This window comes from Gopherus evgoodei, chromosome 16, assembly GCF_007399415.2.
Source record: "Gopherus evgoodei ecotype Sinaloan lineage chromosome 16, rGopEvg1_v1.p, whole genome shotgun sequence".
In the NCBI taxonomy this organism is placed as follows: domain Eukaryota; kingdom Metazoa; phylum Chordata; order Testudines; family Testudinidae; genus Gopherus; species Gopherus evgoodei.
In genome coordinates this window covers 8870009-8894897 of record NC_044337.1, presented here as the reverse complement: position 1 = coordinate 8894897, position 24889 = coordinate 8870009, and the positions used below count along the sequence as shown (strand labels likewise).

The following is a 24889-nucleotide window of genomic DNA, read 5'->3' as shown; positions in this document are numbered from 1 at the left end:
ATTGCTGGTTTTGTGGTTCACTTGTTTTCTCCCTTCTTGTCCTTTCACACAAAGGCAGAGAAAAGATCTGTGCTGCAGTGTGCCACATTCCGTGTATTAAAGAGTCAGCGCAAAGACCTGGCTATACTCTGCCTTTAAGCCTCTACAGCCGCAGTGTGGGAGAATGCGTTCATATGAAGCTCCTTGAAGCTGTATGCAGCACACTGACCTGCAGCTCTGCATTCCAGTCCGTCACTAGATAACCAGGGAGATGACAGGGGAAGGACTCCAGGACTGATGACAGAATCCACGGGGTGATGGAACATCACCATGGAGATGTGTTTGAAAAAGTTTAGTTGTATCCAGGCCAGTGTTTATGGGACACATAAGCCTGTTTTTAACTGTAGTGACACCTCTCCCCGCTCTCTACACACAGCACTTGCCACTCACACCACAGGCTCACCTTGATTTGATTGGCTAATGAGGTGCAGTGTCTACTACTCAGTTATGGGGGAATTTATGAAGCATCTGTTCACCCTACAATGGAGACCATTAGAAAGTTGCTAATGGCTGTAAGATAAATGTCTATTAGGGATGGTCTAGACAGTATTTGGTCCTGCTATGAGGGCAGGGGACTGGACTAGAACCTCTCAAGGTCCCTTCCAGTCCTAGAGTCTACGAATCTATGAATAACCACACAGCTTGTTACCTCTGTAATGCAAGATATTTCCTACAGTCCATATGGGGATGCAGACAGGGCTCTGCAGACACTTTAGATAAATGGAGAGTGCTGCCTAACACAGGAATGCACTTTTCATATGAAAGGGGAAGTTGTGTTTGCCCCAATGTTTAAATTGTTGTGTCTGCTGTCTTTAAGTAACAGCCTGCACTCATGAGTGACACAGCTGTGAGACTAAGGCCACGTCTACACTACAGCATAAAATCGAAATTATTAAAACCGGTTTTATAAAACTGGTTTTATAAAATCGATTTTATGCGTCCACACTAGGGACATTAATTCGGTGGTGTGCATCCATGGTCCTAGGCTACCATCGATTTCCAGAGCGGTGCACTCTGGGTAGCTCAGTAAAAGAATGAGACCAATAACTTCGATTTCCGTCCACACTAACCCTAAATCGATATAGTAATATCGATTTTAGGGTTACTCCTCTCATTGGGGAGGAGTACAGAAATCGATTTTAAGAGCCCTTAAAATCAATTTAAAGTGCCTTGTAGTGTGGACGGTTACAGGGGTAAATCAATTTAAAGCTGTTTAAATCGATTTAACGCTGTAGTGTGGACCAGGCCTAAGAGCAGAGTTCTACAAGAAATTGCCAGAGGTTGAATGTGTACCAGGAAAAGGAACGTTCATAGAGGAAGCTGTTTCTCTTTTATTCTATTGGACAACTGCTGAAAAAATCTTGGAGACGGAATGACTTGGCCAAATAATGCAGTTGTTTAATGCCAATGTAAGGAGTGGTTTAAAAGCCAATGTTCACCTCAGCGCAGAAAACGGTGGGGAAACAATTCAATGAGCATTGCGCTTCTTTTCACCAGGGCTGAATTTGACCTAAGATGTCCCGCCATTTTCCCCACCAAACTTCATTAATCTATCTACTTATACAAGCGTCACCAGCATCAAATCTGTGTGCCCGCCTATTCGAATGATTATATGTACTACGGTACAGCTGTATTACTCTTACTCACATTTATTACAGTGGTGCCTAAAGGCCAACCAAGACTGGGGCTTCATTGTGCCAGGTCCTGTACACAGTAGTAGCAAGTCTCAGTGCAAACACCATGTAGTCTAAATAGACAGGCTAGCAAAAAGGCATTATTGTCCCCATTTTATAGCTGTATAACTGAGGCACAGATGGACTGTGTGGTGTGCCACAGCTCACTGGAATCAAAACTGGCTTTGCTGAAACACAGTCTACTTCATTCAACACAAAAATACCCTTCTTTTCTAGGCAGCCATCTTCCTACCTGAGCTATTTCTCTGGATTCCATCATGAAAGGAGTCCATCCAACAGTTCCTCCAAGCTTCTGTCAGGCCGTAGCAAAGTCTTTTCAGCTCTGAATCTGCTGTGCCACCATGCTGTAAATGCCACACTGCTATTTTTAGCATGCTAGCTCAGGCAGAGCCAGTGTGTGTGTCTCTCCAGGCTGGGAGGCACGCTTCCAACTGCAGTGTAGACATGCCTAAAGCGATTGAGGAGCCGGAATCTCACTGATTTTAATGGGGCTTGTGTTCCTAAGTCATGTAGGCACTTATGACAATCCCGCCCAATGTTTCCAATGTCAGGACTGATGTTCACCAAGCTCGTGTTGGCTCAATCACACCTGGACCCAGATTTCCAGAAGAGCAAAGGAGATCACAGTCCTACATCGCTTGACTAAGAATGAGAAGGAACTACACTGTGAAACAGGAAGATACCAGCCGGGGTGATTTACTGTACTGAACTGTCACTGTAGTTGAGTAGGAAGTGAAACAGCATTTGCCTTGCACTCAGTTTCACAGAAAGAGGATGGAAGGGGAGGGGGGGACCAACCTTGGTTACCATTCACCTTCTGACATCAGAAACCTCCGGTGCAGCATGAGAGGCTGCCTTCACAAAATCCCTGATCAAGAACATGAAACTCCTTCCCCTCTTCACAGCTGCATCCTGCCTCACGCCCCCAGGTCCCTTTTTCTTCGAACGACAAATGATGAAGCTTTTTTTCCAGATCACATGAGCCCAGGATGAAGGGGGAAAATCCTGCTAGGAGTGGAGATGGGCTGCGAATGAGAATCTGATCAAGGGGAGATACGGAGTGATACACTGAGGACTATATAAGAATGTGCTCCGCACCAGAGAAAACACTTTTCCAGGTGAATGATTCTCCTGAAGCAGCCATGACCATGACTGAAGCCAGTGTTTCCAGGAGGCTCAGTGCGAGTAACAAAACATACTTCTATTTCACCACAGCTTCCCTCACAGTGTGTCTCGTCTTTGCTCTAGCAACCATCATGGTCTTAATCATTCAGAGGAAGGTAAGTCACTGCCAGCTTTTCTCCTTCAGTCTCTTTTTCCTTCCTGCTCTCTAAAAGGGTTCTTGCAACTGGAGATTCAGTCATCACCCCACAAAAAATGTAGACTAGGAAGATAAAGGCAAAACAAACTAAGAGAAAGAGAGCAACGTTATAAAGAAATTATTTATTTTCTCTAAGTAAAATACTAATTTCTTGTGCACAATATCTTCCACACAAGAGAAATAGAACACCTCATGCTCCAGGACATAATCCATCAGGAGTGCCTAGAATGAGGTTTTTACTGTGTGGTTCTCATATTTTCCTCTAATCTTTCTGGTTCTGGCCACCATCAGAGGCAGGACACTGGGTTAGGTGGACTTGTGGTCTGATTCACCATAGCAGTTCTTATAGTACTATGATGCTTTGCCAAAATTCTTTATTGATTGACGTGATAGAAGGAACCACTGTGTATGACACCATGTATTTGCAATTAATGGTAGTTTGCAAAGTGTGTGGCGTGGGGAGAAGCAATTCTTCAAAGGCATTGCATGGTACATTCCTGCAAGCATTCAGATTTCAAGCTCATTAACGGACGGAGAGAGACATAAGGGGACATAAGTGAGGGAGGAGGATAGATGTTTTCAGATTGGCTTTGGAAAACAATTGAGAGGACATTGAGGTAGAGGGATGCAGAGAAGCCGTTCCAAACTAGCATAAGCTGCAGAGGATAAGGCTCTTGAACCTCGTGTCAAGTTTGAGGGAAGGAACAAGAAAGCAGGTTAGTGCTAAATGCAGATAAGGAGCAAGAAAAATGAGGAACTCTGAGGTAGGTTGTCAACAAGCCTGCGGAGTATTTGAAAAAAAAAGAGAACAGCTCTGAGCTGGATCTTGGAATGAATGGGGAGCCAATGGTGTATTTCAGGATGGGGCGATGGGGTTATATTTCTCTGTACAGCTGGACATAGTGAATAAAATCTTGAAGCTATTGAAATCGGTGAGAGTTTTGCCATTGCCTTCAGTGGAGCCAGGTTTGCACACAGTTGGGTTAGAAATCTTATTAAAAATCCAAGTTCTGAAGATGCCCCACTGCACCTATTAGAACGGAAACTACAGTAAGTAGCTAAAGACGCAGATTTATGGGTGAAAGCTGGACTGAAAAATGCTATCCATCTTGTTCTTGTCTCTTGATTTACTAAATTGAGTGTGTGTGGAACTATCTGGAATTTACCTAAAAATGAAACCTCAGGGTCTGTTACATCAGTGTCCATAAGATGTCACCTAGTTGAAATCAAGGTTGTTACACTATGTAAAACCAGTGTAAGCGTGGTTAGAATGAGACTCCGGTATTTTAACATAATAATCAACTAATGGGACACTAAGGAAACACCTACAATCATGGATTAGTTAATTACTGCAGAGATCCCACATAAGGTTGGTTCCAGTAGTGCTTATTACCACTAAATTTAACCCTGCTGTTACACTAAATGACAGAGGAATGATGCTGAAGGATTAAGGTTGTTCATTTTGGAAACAGAGCTTGCAAAAGGAGAAAGCAGCAAGCTGATAGCTCAGGCGTGTGATGCAGAGAATCATGATGCAATTTTGTTCTGCATAGGGGAATTAGGGAGTAAGGAATGTGTCTCCTGGTCTTGCTTTCAAGATACTGATGAACTCACATGCCTAAATCATCTCCCTGTGGTCCCTTTACTCTCCCTCTGACTAACCTTCAACCCAAATGATGAACTGTGCCATCCCATGAGCAGTTCCTCAGTGGGATGCATTTCTCCTTTGGAACATGCATCCTCCCTCGTGGTCACACTCAGTGTAAGAAGGGGCAGGAACTCCTCTGAGAGCTAAGTTTGTTGCTGTTGAGTTAGGCGATCCTCTAGTCTAGGTGTTTTCTTTAGTGCACCCCCACAATGCAAGTGTTTTTCGGAAGTTCTCATCATCGGACCCACATGGCTCACAGGGCTCAGTCCTGTGACACGCTGCACCCAACCATGCTGCTGGATCAGACCTATGAGCTGTTTTGATTTTCTCTAAAGTCTTTTTCAGCTGGCTTGATGGGTGATTGCCAAAGGCACACAGGGCAGTTAGGTAGCCAATGCCTGTTGACAATCAATGGAAGTTGGCTGCCTATCCCTCATTTATGCTGTTGAAAATCTCCCTCTTAACAAATTTCCACTAAAAATTTAAGACTTAAGGCTCTTACATAAGGTGAAATTCAATAAAAAAAGCACAGGAGCTCTGCAGACCTGAAAGCAAGATGCCCTGAACATTGATTATACAACATGGAAGATCACAATAAACAAACACCCATAAATCTAATCATCTCTCTGGAGCTAATACAAATGCCGTTAAATAATAATCCATCCTAGTGCATTTCATAGTGCACCAAAAAAAAATCATCTTCACACCCACTTCTCTAGAGGCAATGGCTTAGCAGTGTAAGTTTAGACTCCATGGAACTATGTATTGGGACAGAGTCAACTCAGTTCTTCATGCTTCTGCTAGAGATACATTGACCATCTTCCAGTTTATTGTATCTCGCTCTTTTAGGTGAGATCTTGTTTTTCATAAAAGTGGAAGGGTTTGCCATGGCAGGGCCTTGGACAAAATTTCCCTTTCTGGTTGCAGCTGTGAGAGGCTGATGCCCTGCACCTCAGAGATGTCTCCGTTTCATTGCAGCTGTAGGTATATATTCATTGATGCACACGGGCAGAGGGTGTGATGTAAACAATAATTATTATGGAGTGGCAGCCTTAAATTATGAGGTTGTAGCAAAATGTTGCCATGAACATGGCAATAGTAGACTCCATTTATCCCCACGCTTGTATTTTATCAGCCATCGTAACTACACACAGGGAGAGGACATTTCAGGGGTTTCTAAATGCTCAGGTTTCTAACCTGATAGGATTTGGTTTGGCTTTTCCCCCAGAGCTGTTCAGCCCTATTACAGCAATGATGTAAAGTTTTATACGTATATGCCCAGTAATTATACGGAATGATCTAGTTTTGAAACCTGTTATATTTAAAATTCTAGAACAATTTCACCAGCTGGAATCCAGCCCAGCTCAGTACAGACCAAAAGTCATTCCTATCCGATGGCTGTTTAGTACACTGTCCAACATGATTTCTAGAAATGTCACTCTATTTCCTACCTGGACATGTTGCAATTTGCATTAAAGAATGCCCTCTGGTGGGCAAAGTTGGCAGAGACAGCAAGAACTGCATACTATGGAAAATGAGCCATAGACTCCTAAAATAGAACCCTGCAAAACAGGACTAAGGCATCTTGACGGGAGCAAGACCCTTCTGCTCAAACCCATGCTGTAACCTTTCTATGGTTAAACAGTATCCTTCACTATCCTAGGCTGGGAGGCTGGTACCGTTCACCAGCACTAAAATCATTCCCTTGCAGTTATGCCTGCATTTGTAATGATGCCCCGTCTCAGGTCAAGTGTGAGGCTTGAGCCAGGAGATGTGGGTCATTATTCCAAGTTCTGCCATTGACTATGTGAAAGGCAGGGCAAGCTGCTTAAATTGTCCCTGCCTCAGTTTCCACATCTGTAAAATGAGAGTAATGATGCTCACCCACTTTGAGGTCCTCAGATGATAAGTATGAAGAATTATGATGCTGGTGCAGCCAGGATGCAGATTTTACAGCCTCTGCTGTAACAAGTATATCCAAATATTAAGAATTAGGTAGCTGTTTATAGGCCCTGTGGGAATATAGGGGCTAGCTGTAATGGCTGGGACTCATTCATTAATTTTCCTATCAAGGCAGAAAAATGCGGAACTGTTGTTGTTTTAATAATAGATTGTTTAAGTAGGGTGGCATCCTAGGGCAAAACTCCCACTGATGTTGATAAGCCCAAGATTTCCCCCCGGAGCCTGGTTTTCAGAGCTGCTGAGTGTGCATGACTCCAGTGGCGTAGGCTCAGCACCCCACTCCTGATGCTGTCCTGATGTCTCTGTATAGCACTATGTTAGTTAAGTGCCTTTACATGGATTTTATAAGACCAATCCCACACTTCAGTGAATGCAGGTAAAATGGCCTTTCAATCCTAAGGGGGCTAAAGATATTCAGCCTGTATTTTCACAATTCAAGGGTGAATCTCAAATGGGGCTTCAACGCATGGCTTCAGCTAAATCAATAGCAAACCATCCCACTAAGGTCGAATGCTCAGGATTTCATCCTGGGGATTTTGGAGTTAGGGTGAATACCACACCTGTAAATAGGGATGCTTAGCTGAATCTTAGCCCAAGTACTGAATTCAAACAACTTGGGTCTGCAAATGTAGGCCAAATTGCTTATAACAATAGATTTTCTCTCCAAGTGTGGGCCCAGATGGGAGATTTTGGTGACAGTTCAGTGTGGTAGGTTCTGGTTGGCAGGAGCAGCGCCAGGGTTTTTGGCGCCCTAGGCGGGGGTCCTTCCGCGCTCCCGGTCTTCGGGGCACTTCGGCGACGGGTCCCAGATTGAGTGAAGGACCTGCCGCAGAATTGCCGACGATGACCCAGAGCACGGAAGGACTCCTCCGCCGCCGAATTGCCACCGAGAGTGGCAAAATGCCACCCTCCCAAATCCTGGTGCCTTAGGCGACCACCTAGGTTGCCTAAATGGAAGTGCCGGCCCTGCTGGTTGGAGTCTGGATGTTGAGATATTCACAAGTGGCTGAAAAAAGTTATCTGAACAGAAAGAAAGAAAGAAAGAAAGAAAGAAAGAAAGAAAGAGAAAGAAAAAGGAATTTCAGAACAGGCTCATGGCAGTGCAAGTGCACTGAATTCAACAAAGTGACACCTATTTATACTAGCTGAATTTGGCCCTGCATTCAAATTCAGTTTTAAAAAGAGGCATAGAATCTGGCAAAAGAGTGCTTCTTTTTCCAAGCTCATTGGTCCATCCCTACTTATATCTTCTGCAGGCCATGTTCTGAAATCTGATGCAACAGTAAACCTCACACCTTGTTGTTTGTTATTACGTGGTTGTTTAATTATTAAGGGTATCGTTCCTTTCCAGTCAGGGGATATGTGACCTTTGCAGGTTTTCTCCCAGGGAAAGGGGTCTGCAAAAAGCCATTTATCAAGATGATTTTGATTAGATGACAAATGAGACATCAGGCGGATTTGCTTTGAGAAGGTTTTTTCTTATAAAAGCACTTTTTAAAAGCTGATTTTCCCTGGCACAGGCTTATCATTTTCTCTAATGAAGCAAATGCAAATCAGTCTGCTTGTTATGACTGAGACCATTCATCACCCGCACACACAGCCATTGAAGATTTATAATGAATTTTTCCCAAGCCTGTACAGTACAATTTCATCTCTTTGAGCACCTAGACGGGAATGCTTTAAATTTCAAATTAGAGCATTAAACTGAATCTTCTTGCTGTGGGAAAGGAAAAAAAACCTGTACCCAATAACATTTAGAAGCAAGCACTAAGTTTTATTTGAGTGTCTACTCAATTATTCTTGAAATAAAATGCATTAGTATCTGTTATTTTCCATCCATTCTGACTGCATTTTAATTTCACCCCATCTGCACAGCAAACTACGAGTTGCCAGATTTATAGACTTTTTCCCCTAACCTCCATTTCAGAGGAAGGCTTGAAAGGTGAATGGCTCGCTCTAATGCTAATGATTCAATTGCTTTGCAAAACACTTCTTTATAAACAGCTGTGGAACCGTTGCCTGATTCCATTTAGTGAAAAGGAGGATTGTCAAGCGAGTAAAAAAATTAATTTTGATTAATCGCGCAATTAAAAAACTTAATAGCGATTAATCGCACTGTTAAACAATAATAGAATACCATTTATTTAAATATTTTTGGATGTTTTCTACATTTTCAAACATATTAATTTCAGTTACAACACAGAATACAAAGTGTACAGTGCTCACTTTATATTTATTTTTATTACAAATATTTTTTAAAAACAAAAGAAATAGTATATTTCAATTCACCTAGTACAAGTACTGTAATGCAATTTCTTTATAATGAAAATTGAACTTACAAATGTAGAATTATGTACAAAAAATAACTGCATTCAAAAATAAAACAATGGAAAACTTTAGAGCCTATAAGTCCACGCAGTCCTACTTCAGCCAATTGCTCAGACAAAGGAGTTTCATTACAATTTACAGGAGATAACGCTACCCATGTCTTGTTTACAATGTCACCTGAAAGTGAGAACAGGCGTTCGCATGGCATTGTTGTAGCCGGCGTCACGAGATATTTACTTGCCAGATGCACTAAAGAATCATATGTCCCTTCATGCGTCAACCACTATTCCAGGGGACATGCGTCCATGCTGATGGTGAGGTCTGCTTGATAATGATCTAAAGCAGAGCAGACCGACGCAAGTTCATTTTCATCATCTGAGTTAGATGCCACCAGCAGAAGGTTGATTTTCTTTTTTGCTAGTTTTGGTTCTGTAGTTTCTGCATCGGAGTGCTGCTTTTTTAAGACCTCTGAAAGCATTCTCAACACCTTGTCACTCTCAGATTTTGTAAGACACTTCAGATTCTTAAATCTTGGGTTGAGGCTGTATCTATCCTTAGAAATCTCACCTTGGTACCTTCTTTGCATTTTGTCAAATCTACTGTGAAAGTGTTCTTAAAATGAACATGTGCTGGGTCATCATCCAGGACTGCTACAACATGAAATATATGGCAGAATGCAAGTAAAACAGAACAGGAGACATACAATTCTCTCCTGAGAAGTAGGCTGAAGTAGGACTGAGTGGACTTGTAGGCTTTAAAGTTTTACATTGTTTTGTTTTTGAGTGCAGTTATGTAACAAAAAAAGAATCTACATTTGTAAGTTACACTTTCACAGTAAAGAGATTGCACTACAGTACTTGCATGAGGTGAAGTGAAAAATACTATTTATTTTGTTTACCATTTTTACAGTGCAAATATTTGTAATCAAAATAATAATATAAAGTGAGCACTGTACACTTTGTATTCGGTGTTATAATAGAAATCAATATATTTGAAAATGTAGAAAAAACATCCAAAAAAATTTAATAAATTTCAATTGGTTTTCTATTGTTTAACAGTGCAATTAATTGTGATTAATTTTTTTAATCTCAGTTAATCTTTTTGAGTTAATCGTGTGAGTTAGCGGCAATTAATCGACATCCCATGTGAAATGTAATTGTAGATGCAAAGTTTCCTTCTTCACGTGGCAAAAATGCGCCCATCTCTTCTTAGAACTGAGTATATTGCACTGAGATTTAATGTTCTGACTCCTTGGTTGTGGGGTCCCATAGTGGGAAAGATGGTCTAATGGCTAGGGCCCTGGATTGAAGCACAAGAGACTTGCATTTAATTCCCAGCTCAGCCTCTCTCAGTGATCTTTGCCAAGTCACCCATTCTACCTCATGCCTCTGTTCTCCTGCTGTAAAATGGAGATAGCATTTTTCCCCGTCACACAAGGATCCTTAGAAGGTAAAATCCATTAATGGCTGTGAGTCACTCAGGCTAAGATAGTCAGAGGCATTTAGGCACCTAACTCCCACCGGTTTCCTTTGGGAATTAGGCACCTAACTACCTTTGAGGATCTGGCCCTCAGATATCACAGTATGAAGGGTCATATAAGTACCTAAATAGAGCTCTAGCTGCATAGTACAAACTTCTACCATTTGGACTAAAGGAGGAAGTGCCTTAGATGAGAGCAGTAGCAGCTGATCTGTGGGTCAGTCACAGAAGGGGGTTACAGGCACCGTTGGCCAGGGTGTTATATTAAAAACATTCATAGATATTTCGGACTAGCACCTCAGGACTTGGAGGAATGGATGGGATCACAAGGCTGATCCTTGTGCTTCAGACAGATTTACAGAATCAGACCAAGTAATACCATTTACTCTTGACCTTTCTTCCTTCTCCCCAGCTAACCATTGCAGGACTCACCAGACTTTAGCCCACTGTCAAGTATGTTCCCTTGACATTTTCAGGTATTCCCCCCTTGTGGCCACTGAGTGAAGAGCCTTTCATTTCAGCACTTCTGGTTCTAGTCGCAGCCAGAATTGGAGGACAGACAAATTAAAATTAGAAATAAACTACCTCTTGCTTGTAGGACATCATGGGACATAAGTGAAGGATAAGGCCTTGTGCTGGTCTGCTGCTCAGGTTGAATTTCACTCTTCAGGGACAGAATGTGATAGAACATAATTTGAAACCACTCTATACCTTGAACACAAATATTCAGAGGCCCTAGAATAAATATCGGCTCCCTTTTCTTTCAGGGTCTGGCTCCTCCCGAGGATGGAATTACAAGTACACTCAGGAAAGGTAAGACCTGTAACTGACTATCAGTATAATTTGCCTGTTTATAATGCAAATGCCACCCAGGGTGATGAAAAGCTGTTTACGCAACTCTTAATCATTTACCCAAACTCTCCTCTTGTTGTAAAAGCCGAGCCAGTGGAAAAAGTTTACAAGTTACTCGGTACCTCCGGAAACCAGTGCACAGCTAAGCAAATAACAAGCACATCTTGTCTTTGGTATATATTTTTTGCCAGAGGATGTGAACATTAATCTGATTATAAGGTAGCACGTGGATGGCTCAGTCCTGCATTCCTGCATGCAGAGACACATTCTACCCTGTTTTTATTAGGGATGGGTCATTGGCACTCATGTCAAAACCACTGGGACAAAACCACTGGGTTCACAGGACTGATATGACTTCAAACAATACTGGGTTCACATTCTGCTTTGGAGAGGACGCAAGAAAGAAGGAGAGTTGAGGTGGAGGTAGGTGGGAGGATGGTGAAAAATGGGGCATCAAGGGAGGCAGAGGGAGAAATACGTGGGGAAAAACAGAGCACAGAGGGGGAGACAATTCTAATGAGAATAATGTATACAGTGGTCCAAGAGTCTGCTTTCGCTCAAACCATCGTAAAACTGGAGTAATTGCTGGTTTCACTGCAATTATCCATCTGCTTAGATGGGCCCCCATCACCAAGTGTTTCAGCATCTCACAAATATTAATGAATTTATCTCCATTTCCAAGGAGAAAGAAAGCATCATTACCATTATCATTTTACACATGGGGAAACTGAGGCCCAGGTCACACAGAAAGCATGTGGCAAAGTCAAGAGTTTAACCAGGAACACCTGGGTGCTAGTCCAGTTCCTTAATTACAAGATCCTTGAAGTCCAGATTCTGCTCTCAGTCACCCCAGTACCAATCCAGAGTAATGGCTTCAGGGGAGCTACCCTGGCTTCACACCAGAGTAATTGAGGTTGATATCAGAACCTGAGTAAGCTTTACAAATGCCCTCAGAAGCTCTGCAAAACATCATCAGCCAAGGCTGGACCATTTCTAAACTTTATACCAAGAGAAGGAAAGGCAAGCCCTGGCAGTGTGAATATAGGGACTAAAAAAGACACTGAGAGGACCAGAGCCTTGGCAATTGTAAGTTGACATGGCCTCGCTGATGTCATTGGAGTGATGTTGATTTACAGCCATCTGAGGCTTTAGCCCTAATTAGTAAGAGGCAGAGGGACCTGCAATAGTGGATGCTTACCATAGACAGAGGAATTGATGAAAATCAGGTGCAACAAAACCGGCGACCAATTAATCCAAAGCTAATGGTACGATACAATTCTCTGTGGCGCAAGGTAGATTTCTCACTTATTCTTGTATTAGCAGGAGTGTTGTATGCAAGACACAAGAAGTAATTCTTCTGCTCTACTCCACGTTGATTAGCCTCAGCCGGTCTCTTGTGTCCAGTTCTGGGCACCACATTTCAGGAAGGATGTGGACAAATTGGAGAAAGTCCAGAGAAAAGCAGCAAAAATGATTGAAGGTCTAGAGAACATGACCTGGGAGGGAAGATTGAAAAAACTGGATTTGTTTAGTCTGGAGAAGAGAAAACTGAGATGGGGCATGATAACAGTTTTCAAGCACATAAATGGTTGTTACAAGGCAGAAGCAGATACATTGTTCTTGTAAATCTCTGAGGACAGGACAAGAAGTAATGGGCTTAAATTGCAGCAAGAATAGTGTAGGTTCCACATTAGGAAAAACTTCCTGTCAGGGTGGTTAAGCACTGGAATAAATTGCCTAGGGAGGTTGTGGAATCTCCATCATTGGAGATTTTTAAGAGCAGGTTAGACAAACACTTGTCAGGTAGGTAATACTTAGTCCTGCCACGAGTGCAGGGGACTGGACTAGATGACCTCTCGAGGTCCCTTCCAGTCCTATGATTCCATGATTCTAAATAAACACACTGAAACCTTGATTCCTTCCCAGCCAGCTCCTGCCAGTTGCTCTCTCTCAGCACGAATAACTGGGGGACTGTCAGACAGAAGGAATGTGCATTCTCAGGGAGCTTACAAGCTGTCATTTCATTCACTCCCATTTACTCCCTAGACATACTCAAAGTGGGATTTGTGTGCACTTTAAAGCCCCTTTCCAGGACTCAATTGGAGTAAAGTGGCTTTAGTGTAAATATACATTCTATAGAGGGGGTGAAATGCCACGTATATGTATTACATATAAAAAGCTACATTCAGATACTGTTAGTTAGGTTGTAAAGTCAAGTATTCAACAGTTAGGAAATGCCAGATTTATGGTTGTCGGTGCAACCTTAATTCTACCCCTCTGTGTCCCGAAGGAGGCAGGAGTGCAGTGGAAAAAATAGCAGATCAAGTAATTAAAAAATGTATCATCAGGCAACTTCACAATGGGATAGACATATGCTACTTTCTAGAGTTAATTGAATGATACTAAAAACATGCATTACATTTTCATCTCATGTTTCATTTAGAGTTTACATCCTATTGCATATTATTAACTAAATACCATTGGGTACTTAACAGCAAATTTATTCAGGTGTACATATTCCTTACTCAGCTGTCAATCCTCCAGGGATAGGTTTGAAATCATCTAATGGCATCTAATTGAGAGAGATGCTTTGCCAGCTAATTAAATGTTTGTTTGAAAAAGTGCCAAGGAAGCATTGCTAAATCGCTTTTCCATATTCGATGGAATGGCACAAGCAACAGAGGGAAAAATATAAGATCACCATAAAATAAATCTTTCCTGAAATGTAGTGTGTGCAGTTGTGAAATCCCTTCCACGGTTCTTGGCATGCATTTACCATTTTGCTTAACAAGTGATTTCTGCCTGTCAGAAGCTGTTCGGTGAGAGTCAGATATTGGGGCTCCACAAACCTTTCCATCTATCATTCCCCTTCAAGTTCTGTGTCTCCAGCTTGCCGATTCCTCTTGTTTTTCTCTGGATCATGAAGACACAGCACCAAACTCTGCTCTCATTGACCCTGGGGTATACCAGGAGATACCTCATTGTTTGCCTGGAAGTAAGATGTTGAAATTCATTAGCGGCTGAGTGATTAGAGACCAGAGGACATATTTTGATCTCTGCTATGCCAGAGTAAATCAGAATAAACTTGAAGTCAGTGGAATAATTCCTGATTTATACCAATAGAAGTAAGAGCACAATTTGGTCTTATGGGTTTGAATCTGGTCTCTCTTACGCCAGAGTAAATCTGGTACAACTTCACTGAAGACTCTGGAATTGCACTAGGGCAACAACAATGTAAGAGGAAGCAGAATCCAGTCTCATGATGGTAGTCAATTACTAAGGAGTCTGTCTGGACTAAGAGAGATGGAGAGACTGCAACTTTACTGATCTATCTTTGCAAGTCATAGTCAGTGACTTTGTATATGTAATGTGGGGAGGAGAAAGCTACCTTGCCAGGACTTTAGTATGGAATTTGACAGACAGGTTTGGTATTGCCCTCTGATAGCTTCCTCGTCCCCAGTTATAGGTTTTGTTTGTTCCTCTGTTTGCTTTTAGGAGAAAAAATTGGGTGGTGGCAAGTCTGGGCTTGCAAATGCTAAGCAGGTCCTACAGTTTACCTCCAAACCAGGTGTCCCTACATGACCACCAATGCAATATGTCTGGCATAACATGAACAAGTGGCTGAAAGTTAAAGCCAGACAAATTAAAATCAGAAACAAACCACCTCTTAATTGTAGTGAGGGTGATTAACTATTGGAACAAACTACCAAGGGAAGTGATGGATTCTCCATCTCCTGATATCTTGAAATCAGGACTGGATGCTTTTGCAGAAGAGATGTTTTCGTCTAAACCAAGCTACTCGGCTCAATATTTTGAATAGCCTGTGATATACAAGAAGTCCCACCAGCTGGGATGCTGAGGAGCCTGGGGAGCTAGGCAAGAAGCTCAGATAGCAGGAAACCAAGCAAACAGACTGCCTCAGCCAGCTTAGTTTCTGGTGAAAGTTTTGACTGAATCAATGTGTTCCTATGAAAAGTATCCATTCCACAAAGTCAGCATTTTCCAGCAAAAAATTGCTACACTGGAAATTTTGCCACCATCTCTCATTCGTCATGATTATTTATATTACAAGAAAGCCTAGAGATCAGGGCCCCCTCGTGCTAGGTACCACGCAGGCACATAATGAAAGGCAGTTCCTGCCCTAAAGACAGGACAAACAAAAAGGTGGGAGGGGAAACAGAGGCTGATTGAAGCAATGAGGACACCCAGCAGGTCATTATATGTAGATCTTCCTACCGTATTTTCCACTGCATGCATCTGATGAAGTGGGCTTTACCCCACAAAAGCTTATGCTTAAATAAATTTGTTAGTCTCTAAGGTGCCACAAGTACTCCTAGTTCCTTTTGCTGATACAGACTGACAGGACTATCACTCTGATACCTAATCAGGGTAAACTTCATCTGCCAAGACATCCTATTTAAGTGTCTTCTCCTGTTTACTTCTTGATCCTGTTGCCAGAGGGCTCCATCTGGTGGCTGGATTCACCATGATCTCTGTGTGTGAGACAGAGGGCTGGTCTACACTACGGGGGAAAATCGATCTTAGATACGCAACTTCAGCTACGTGAATAACTAAGATCGAATTACTCACCGTCCTCACGCCGTGGGATCAATGTCCGCGGCTCCCCCTGTCGATTCCGCAACTCCGTTCTAGTTGGTGGAGTTACGGAATCGATATAAGCGTGTTCGGGGATCGATATATCTTGTCTAGATGAGACACGATATATCGATCCCCGAGCAATCGATTGCTACTTGCCGATACGGCGGGTAGTGAAGACGTAAAGAAAGAGACTGAATGCATGCATATGGCCTTCAGATTCTTCCTGTCCTGAAGCTACAGTCCACTGAATAACATTGGGAACCTGTTATAGGCACCTTCCTTCTTGCATGACTGGTGGAATCTGAGTCAGGTTCTCAATGTTACTGCAGATGAGGCTGTTGCCTAGCTGAGACACATGTCCCACAGACATAGCAGCTCTATTGGTCATGTTAAACAGGGAGCCTCCTTTGATCTGGACCCCAAGGAGCTACACTAGGCTTGTGTGACTCTCTCCATGTCTTTCAGCATGCAGACACCACATCCCTCAGGAGAGGTTCCTTTGGGAGCCACATGTAACTTTCTCCAAGCAGCCGTGGCAATGGCATACAAATATTAAGATGCTCATGACATAAGTAGCATCTTCAGGACAGAATAGTCCGCGCACCTTCCTCCTAGGGATTCTTTCCCACTGTCAGACACTCCTCAAGTTTGCAGTGTATTTGACCTTCAGATACCACACAGCTTAGGGGACAAGAATGCAGCCAGCAAAGATTCCCTAACCCTTGTTTCCAGACTCTGGCGCTGGTTTTCCTCATACTTACTGTGGTTTAAAACTGATGGAACCCAACTGACTTCAGTGGTGTTACTCCTGATTTACACCATTGTGTGTAAGTGAATTAAGAGCTGCACACACTGATCTTCCCATGTTTATGATCACACACACACTAGTTTTACATTCATGGAACTCCTCTGATTTGCACTGGGCCAATTGCTCAGAATAACTAACTAGAGAAGCAAAACTGAAAAATGGTGATAAGCAACCCTAGTGGCAGCTTGAGCTCAGGAAATGCTTCTCTACAAGCAGATTTTTTTTTCCATGCTTGGTTTTCTCAGAAACACAGCTGATGTCACCAAATAAATGCTATTAAAACTTGCTGACGTCAATGAAAGCTAGTTCAGGCTTACAAAGGCCAGGTACACTCATGTCAGCTCAGAGCTGATCGTGGGAGATGCCTTTAATGTCCTGAGATTTTCTAGTGAGGTACTCAGCTCTTTGCAAGATCATGCTCTTTTTCTCAAGGCACCATTCTTTGCTTGATCAATAGAGCCTGCAGTGCTGGAGCTTTAAATGCTACAGGGGCTTTTCTGATGTGAAGGGTGAATTTCTCTCCATAACACTGAGTTTCCATTAAAAAAAACAAACAAAAAAAACAAACAGACTCTACCTTCCTGCAGGATAGATGAAGTTTTAAGGGGCCAGGGGTATGAATGCATCTTACCAAAACCTATTTTTCATCATGATGCAGATTTTAAGTACCTAGGATAGGTCATAAAGCTTTCTCTTCTCTTCTCTTCTCTCCTCTCTTCATCACTGTAGTCTCTAGGCAATTTCCAGTAGTGCATGAAGCAGTGTGATTAAACCTGTGCTTTGGTCTTTCTTTGACTAGGATGTTCAACAACAGAGGAGTTGGGTGCCCCACTCTCACAGACCTTCCGTGTATAACAGTCATCTACCTTTGGCCCTTTTGAAAATCTCAGCCTCAGTCCTATGTTTAGTGTTATCTAATTTCATTCATTCCTGTGTTTGTCACCTGCCTGACCAATGGTGGCATGAGTACAAAGATTGCAACATTACAAATGGCCAGCCAATAGGGTTAGCTATAGCTGCTCAACTGCTCCCCTGTTTGCCCACCACTTCTCACTTAAAAGCCAGGCTGTTCTTGTAAGCAAATGTTCTAAGACCTAGACATTAAGATCTCTTGTCTTACACTTTTACACAAAACTTTATCTGAAAATCTTAACTAGTTTTACCCAGAGGCCACATTTTGCTCTCATTTACACTGTGAAAATGAGTAACACTCTTGATCTCATTGGAGTTACTCCAGATTTAATACTGGTGTAACTGACAGCAGAAGCAGGTCCTATCATTAACAAGGCCTCATAAGAACTCTGTGAGGTAAATAAGTATTATGCCAGTTTAACACAAGGAGAAACTGAGGCACAGAAAGGTGGAAATGACTTGCATATGGCTGCATATCTTGAGCCAAATTCTTTGCTGGTATAAACTGATACAGCTCCATTAAAGCCCATTTACACCTGGAAAATTTGGCTCTGTAGTGTCAGATCCAGATACAAAACCCAGGAATTCTGACTTCCATTTCCCTGGTTTAGCCCCTAGACAACACTCCCTCCACATCTGGATTAAAGGTCAGAGGTTTTACTTACGCCCTGTGTAATTTTGTGTGACTTAGTCAATGGGGCTTTCATGTACATTGTGAAAGTAGCATTCACCCATTTGGAGGAAGTGATTAGTGGTGCACTGAAATATATTTCCTGACCTGTGTGCTCTAGTTTATAACACCCAGTTTATAAACAAAAACAGTCAGGGAAACTATGGCGGGGGGGAGGGGGACGGGACAAGGGATTTTTCTGTCTTAATAACAAAGTAAGGGTTATTATTACTATTTATTATTTGTGTTACCATAGTGTAAGGGAGACACGGAGTAAGATCCCACTGTGCTAGGGGTTATACAAACACAGAACAAAAGACATTCCCTTCCCTGAGAGTTTACAATCCCAGTGTAAAACAAGAGACAAGAAACAGTCATAGACAGAGGGGATGAGTGCAGGGAAACAATGAGACAGCATCGGCAGTGGTTCCAGCACCCCAGCTGCTGAAATTGTGTCAAGGTTTTTTGTCGATATCACAGCAAAGGAGATTTTTGAGGAGAGATTTGAAGGGGGCTAAATGAGGTAGCTTTGTAGATGTTAATGGGGAGCAATGCCCAAGCACAAGGGGTGGCATGGGAGAAAGCCTGAAGGGACTTGTTTGAAAATTGAACCAGTCCAGTGGAGGGTTCAGCATGGGTAGACTGGAGGCAATCATCCACAGTGAAGGAGAGCTGATATGTAGGGTGGAGTAAGGCTGTGAAGGCCTTTGGAAGTGAAGAAAAGTACCTTTTATTTGACGTGATAAAGAAGAGGGAGCCAGCTGAGTGATTCAAAGACAGCAGCGGCTCCCAGCACCAGCGCTCCAAGCATGTGCCTGGGGCGGCAAGCCACGGGGGAGGGGGTCGCTCTGCCGGTCCCTGAGAGGGCAGCAGTCAGGCTGCCTTCAGCGACATGCTTGCGGGAGGTCTGCCGGTCCCACAAATTCAGCGGCAATTCAGCGGCGGGTACGCTAAAGCTGCGGGACCGGCAGACCTCCCATAGGCATGCTGCCGAATCTGCAGGACCAGGGACCTCCCGCAGGAGCGCCGCCAAAGGCAGCCTGCCTGCCATGCTTGAGGCGGCAAAAAAAGCTCCAGCCGTCCCTATTCAAAGAGAAGCGTGACATGCCCAAAGCGACGGGCTAGGAAAATGGTCTTTGCAGCAGCATTCTGAATGGATAGCAGTGGGGTAAGATTGCATTTATCAAGGCTAAGGAGAAGGCTGTTGCAGTAATCAATAAAAGATGGAGAATTGGGGAACAGGTGAGTAAGAGGCTAAGAGCTGATAGGATCATTGGTTAAGAAGAGTGGAGGTTTGGCTTACAAACATCTGTATCCAAACTGTGGTAGAATGTGGAATTCACTCCCTGCTGTATTGACAGAATTCAGCTATGCTGCACTTTTTTGCCCAGTAGAGGGACCTGTTCTGCTTTTGAGCAGCGGTAAAGCAGCCACAGAAATAGATTGCCCTACTCACTGCAGCATATGGTTCACACGCAGTATGCATGAGATCACCTCTCCATTGCATAATTTGAGTCGCTCGGCTTCACGATTGCACGTCACCCATTTCTCATTGCCTCATCATCAGAGAAAAGGATGTGGGGGAAATGCTTTGTGCATAATGGAAATAAAACCTCCGGAAGGGTATATAAAAGGAGCAATTGTTTCATAACGTTCAGGGAACTATTGCAAGAGTTCATGAACCACCAAAAAAGTTTTAAATCCTCTTTATACAGTCCTTCTGTCCTCTGTCTACAGCTTGATTGTGCTGATAGGCCAGTGATTAAGGATATGACAGTGAGCAAATAGTAGTTCCAGGCTTAAGGATAGCAAAGGAGTCTGAGGAGCTAATGGTAAAATTCTCAAGTATCTTTTTTTGGGTTTTACTGACTTTCCCTGTGCCCCATTCCTCCCCAGCTTCAGTTCCTGGATTGATTGAAGGTGTTTGCATTGTGTGTACCAATTCGTCTTTCATTATTGTTATGCAGGAAGAAACATCTGCAACAATCAAATTGTTTTGTATGACGTAACCAGCAGCCTTCAGATCTAGAAGGTCATCAAACTCCCCTGAACTTCTTTGAGCCCATCTTAACGTTTCTCTAATTATAAAGAAATAGGGTAAAATCATCAAAAGTGCCTGTGTGAGCCTAAATCCCCTTTTCAAAAGCAAGGCCTTGTCTACCCTAGAAAACTGTGCCGCTTTAACTACATTGGTCTAGTTAAAGCAGTGCAACTTGCTAGGATGGTTAAATGTGCGTATACTGTTATAACGTAATCCCATGGGGGAGGGGAAAGAAGGGATACCAGTGTATGTCACCTTTATACCAGCGTACCTGGGTCCTAAGGCTTGCACCTGTATAACTATATCAGTTAAAAAAAATATATATATATGCCTAAATGAAATAGTTATACTGATATGAAATCTGTGTGTGGATCAGGTGTTAGTTGGAAAGTTAATGAGACTTAGGCTATGTCTACATTTGCAGAGTTTTTGCGCTGTCTGTTTCACTGGTGACTGGGACCCGGTGAAAGAAAAGTGCTGGTTTGTGTTCTCACTTCCACAGGCATCAGAGAGTGTTCCCATTTGCAGCACTTCCATTGCTGATAAGAGCAGCGCACGGAGAGAAGCTATCCCACAGTGCAGCTCTCTCCATTCTGAGGATAGGTCTTGTGGGAAGTGGGGGCATGATCGTGGACTATCCTGGGTCCCTGCACAGCCCCCTTTCTCCAAGCACTGATCAGCTCCAGTAGCTCAGCACTGCTCCAAGTCGGGGATCGTTTTCTCCCTGGAGCAGGTATTGTCACCTGGCCAGATTATAAGCGAGCCCTTGCCAAGAAAACAGGAAGGGGAGTTTCTAAATTCCCAGGCATTTACAGGAGGAGGGGTGGGCATCTGTTTACCTGGCATCAGAGCAGCAGAGCTGCTGGCCAGAGTGGTCACTTAAGCACTGTGGGATATCCTCCGGAGGCTAAACAGGAAGAACATATCTTCACTTGCACATCACTGCAAAAAGCATCACTGGTAAGAGCTGTACGGCTCTTGTGGAAGTGGTTTTCTTTTTGCAGTGAAACTTCTGAGTTTCACCGCAAAAAGTCACTGGCAAGTGTAGATGCTCCCACAGTTTTTCCACAAAAAAGGGACTTTTTGCATTTTAAATGGCAAGTGTAGACATGCCCATAGAGGCCGAGTCTCTTCTGAAAATGGTACTTCGGCTAAGTCACTTGCAGTACAATAGGGACAATTATTGCAAAATGTATTACAATAGGAACAATTATGTTTCCAGTACATTGAGTTATTAACTCCCAGTAAATGAATTTCTGGGATAATATTTGGCTTATTTTCCAGTTCTATCTCTGTTGTCTTTTACAGACATACTCAGCTGACAATTATTCCATCTGGGTATCAGCGGAATGAGTTTAAAGCAATACTGAGCTAAAGTCATCCCTGACTTCAGTAATGTCAAATCAGGAATGAATTTTCTCCATTCATTAAAAAGTGAAATGAAGCTAGAATAGGACTATGCTACACTGAGGACCATGGGACTTGGACTTTTTACTTGGGACAGGGAACGGTTCATGATGGTTTGGGTTGGAGATAGCAAACCCTCTAACGGAAATGAAACTGCAATGGCTGTTTATCTTTTGTTTCCTCCAGAGAACGAATTAAAAGCTGTTATTACAACCCTACAGAATGCTTCATTTATGAAAGCAGCTGCATACATGACAGGTCAGTGAATGAGTCCAGCTAATTCAAGTTTAGGCGAGCCTATATCTCAAACTGGCTGAAGATTTTCAGTCAAAAAAAAAACCTGGTGGAAAATGGCCTTTTGACTAAATTGACATTTCCATGAAAATAGTGCTTGTTTTGTGGGGAAAATGAAATAATTTTTTTAAAGTTTTCAGCAACCAAATGTTTTGTTTTTAAATGATTAAAACAAAACTTGAATGAACATATGTCTTTGTCCCACTATTTCCCACTACATGTTCCTGACAACATTTTGACTACATCTGCTTGTGCTGGGGGGGTTTCTGCCTACCTGTAGATAGCAGCCAAGTGGTTTAAGTTGAGAAGGGAGGTGTTCAAAATTCTCAGCCTCAAGTCTAGTGGGCCTAGGACAGTAGTTGGTGTCTTCTATGGAAGAATGACAGAATATTTGGCTACCATTTGCCAGCAGATAAGTCCAGCAAGCTCTCACTTGTGTGTTTAAATAGACTATACACCACATTGCTATATTGTATTAACTCATTCTCCTTTTCTTTCTAGTGTCAAAGCCAATAAATAGTCCAAAACTGAAGTGGACAAACAATCGTATTCTCCAAAACATCACATATAACAGCAAAGGCGATCCGGTGATCCACACGCCAGGCTTGTACTTGGTCTACTGCAACTTGCACTTTCATCTAACCAACTTCTCAAGCAACACAATCTTCCTAAAGATGGAACTGCTTGTGAATAACATCACCAACAAGCAAACGTTATTCACACCCTGTTCCAGCACCAACCGGCAAACAATATTCAAGCAGTGTGCATCAGTTACAGACAATGACAGGATATTTCAGGAGCTCTCCATACTCCATCTGGTGAACCTAGATGCAGATGACTGGCTATCAGTAAAAACTGAGCATTACGAATATTTGGATTTAGATTTCTTGCCCAATGACAATGTTCTTGCAGTCCTCAGGTACAGTGATAAAAGTAAGGAGTGCACCGACTGCTTCCTGTAGCTCAAAGTAACCTATCTTCAGTGACAATGCCTCTGCTGGACAATACCTGGTCTTAGTTGACATACCTTACCTCATCCTTAGGGGAAAATAAGGAACTTTCCAAGCATCCAAAAGTGAAATCTAAAACACAGTAAAACATGCACCCGACAGACACAGGGAAACACTCTGCTTTGGCTGAGAGTGGGATTGCCGTGATGCCAGAAGACTGTCTGCCAGGAACTGGGCCAGCAACTGATTCGCAGACCCGACAATGGCGCCTCAAAACAAAAACAAAACCAACCAAATTAGGAGAAGAACTTTCCATTTGAGAATGATCATTTATCTGATATCTTCCACTTACAGAAGCAACAGGGCAAGCATGACTAGCTTGGGGGGAATGGGGCCTCTTGTCATCTGAGGATTTTGGAATTATACATGATAGTATTTTGAGCTAGTTTTTCCAAAAACTAGCAGTCAAAGCTGATACCTGATGCTTTCGTTACAACTAGAGCAAGCAACTGTAAATCTGTGAGAGAGCCTGTGGGCAGCATGACTGAAAGCAGAGGTGGGAAGAAGTTAGATCATGAGAGGCAGTGTGGCCCAGTAGTTAGGGCACTGGACTAAGACTTGGGTTCTGTTCCCTGTTCTACTACTGATCTGCAGGGTGGCTTTGCCCAAGGTCTTTCACCATTGGTCCATCTTTCGTATTTAAATTGTAAGCTCTCTGGGACAGGGACTATGTATTTGTACAGTGCCCAGCATAATGGGATGCTGATCTCAATTGGGACCTTGAGGTACATGCATAATACAAATATTAAAAGTAGTAATAATAATCTAGTCCGTGTGCCATGTAACAGGATTGTCCCTTACGGTATATTTTCAAGTGCCTTGTAAAGTCAAGTTTTAAATGTAATCTGAATGTCACCACAGCATATATGCATATAAACATTGCTTTTAGGGAGCTCGGAGGAGGAAGGAATGGCCCACACTGCACTAAACACCTGCAATTTTGTGACATTTTCAATTGAACTCTGGTGTTTTAGCACCCATATTTGGGAATGTTTGCATCCGGAGTTTTGATGTGGCCCACTATCGAGCTCTGGCATTTCGCTCAGTGTCTGCTCTGTGCTTTTGGTTTGACCTTGCATCTGTTACTTCTGAGTGTAAGGGGTGGAGGATACGACAGGAGAGGATCATCCTCTAAAGTTATGAAGTTATTTATCTATAGTACAGTAAATCAGAGCATTACCTGAAATTCCAGCTTCCCAAACATGTTTAATTAAAACGTAATTCCTGTAATACCGGTGACAGCAGAAAATGTAAAATTAAAAAAGCAAGCACTAGATCATACTCTCTTTTCACCATCAAGAGCCTACTGATATAATTTTTTTTTCATGAGTACCTATATTTTGTTTTAGCCACGTGATTAGAGCTGGGCGAACTGTTCACAATGGATTTTTTTAGTGGATATAGCTCCCACTAAAAAAATCCATTTTTTTTAGTGGATATGGCCTCACATGAGAGAATGAAGGGCCACCCACCTAATTAGTGGAGCTGCGCAGGCATGGCTGCACTAATTAGATGCCTGGACCCTGGAGAAGACGCACATGTAAGGTGAGGTGGTGGCCGTGGGGGGAATAGTGGGTAGGTGAGAGCGAGCAGTGGGGTGATCAGAGGGGGTGAGGGGAATTTGGGATGTGCAGGGCTGTGGTGGCCAGAGAAAGAGGTGACTTTCCCCAGCTCCAGGGCTGTGGCTGCCAAGGAGAAACCCTCCTCCTTCTCAGTCCCAGTTCAGGGGCTGCTGCAGTGGGGAAGAGAGGGAGAGACACAGTCACACCTCGGGAGCTGTCACAGCAGGGAACAGAGGGCACATCTATCACATTAGAAAAGTAAG

The 24889-nt window shown here is 42.9% G+C and overlaps 1 protein-coding gene across 1 annotated transcript; it reads left to right on the top strand.

The window, feature by feature from the left end:
• The first annotated feature begins 2477 nt into the window (after window positions 1–2477).
• TNFSF8 (TNF superfamily member 8) lies at window positions 2478–24355 on the top strand. Its single transcript, XM_030535564.1, has 4 exons — window positions 2478–3013; window positions 11239–11284; window positions 21947–22018; window positions 22556–24355. The coding sequence occupies exons 1-4, from the start codon at window positions 2819–2821 to the stop codon at window positions 23014–23016; spliced, it is 774 nt and encodes a 257-aa protein (XP_030391424.1). The 5' UTR covers window positions 2478–2818; the 3' UTR covers window positions 23017–24355.
• Window positions 24356–24889: the final 534 nt, after the last annotated feature.

Excerpts from the sequence above, each read along its gene's own strand:
- TNFSF8 (XM_030535564.1), top strand. The coding sequence starts at position 2,819 with ATGTGCTCCGCACCAGAGAAAACACTTTTCCAGGTGAATGATTCTCCT. Across the intron at positions 3,014-11,238 it reads TCTTAATCATTCAGAGGAAG|GGTCTGGCTCCTCCCGAGGA; the intron begins GTAAGTCACTGC and ends CTTTTCTTTCAG. Across the intron at positions 11,285-21,946 it reads TACAAGTACACTCAGGAAAG|AGAACGAATTAAAAGCTGTT; the intron begins GTAAGACCTGTA and ends TGTTTCCTCCAG.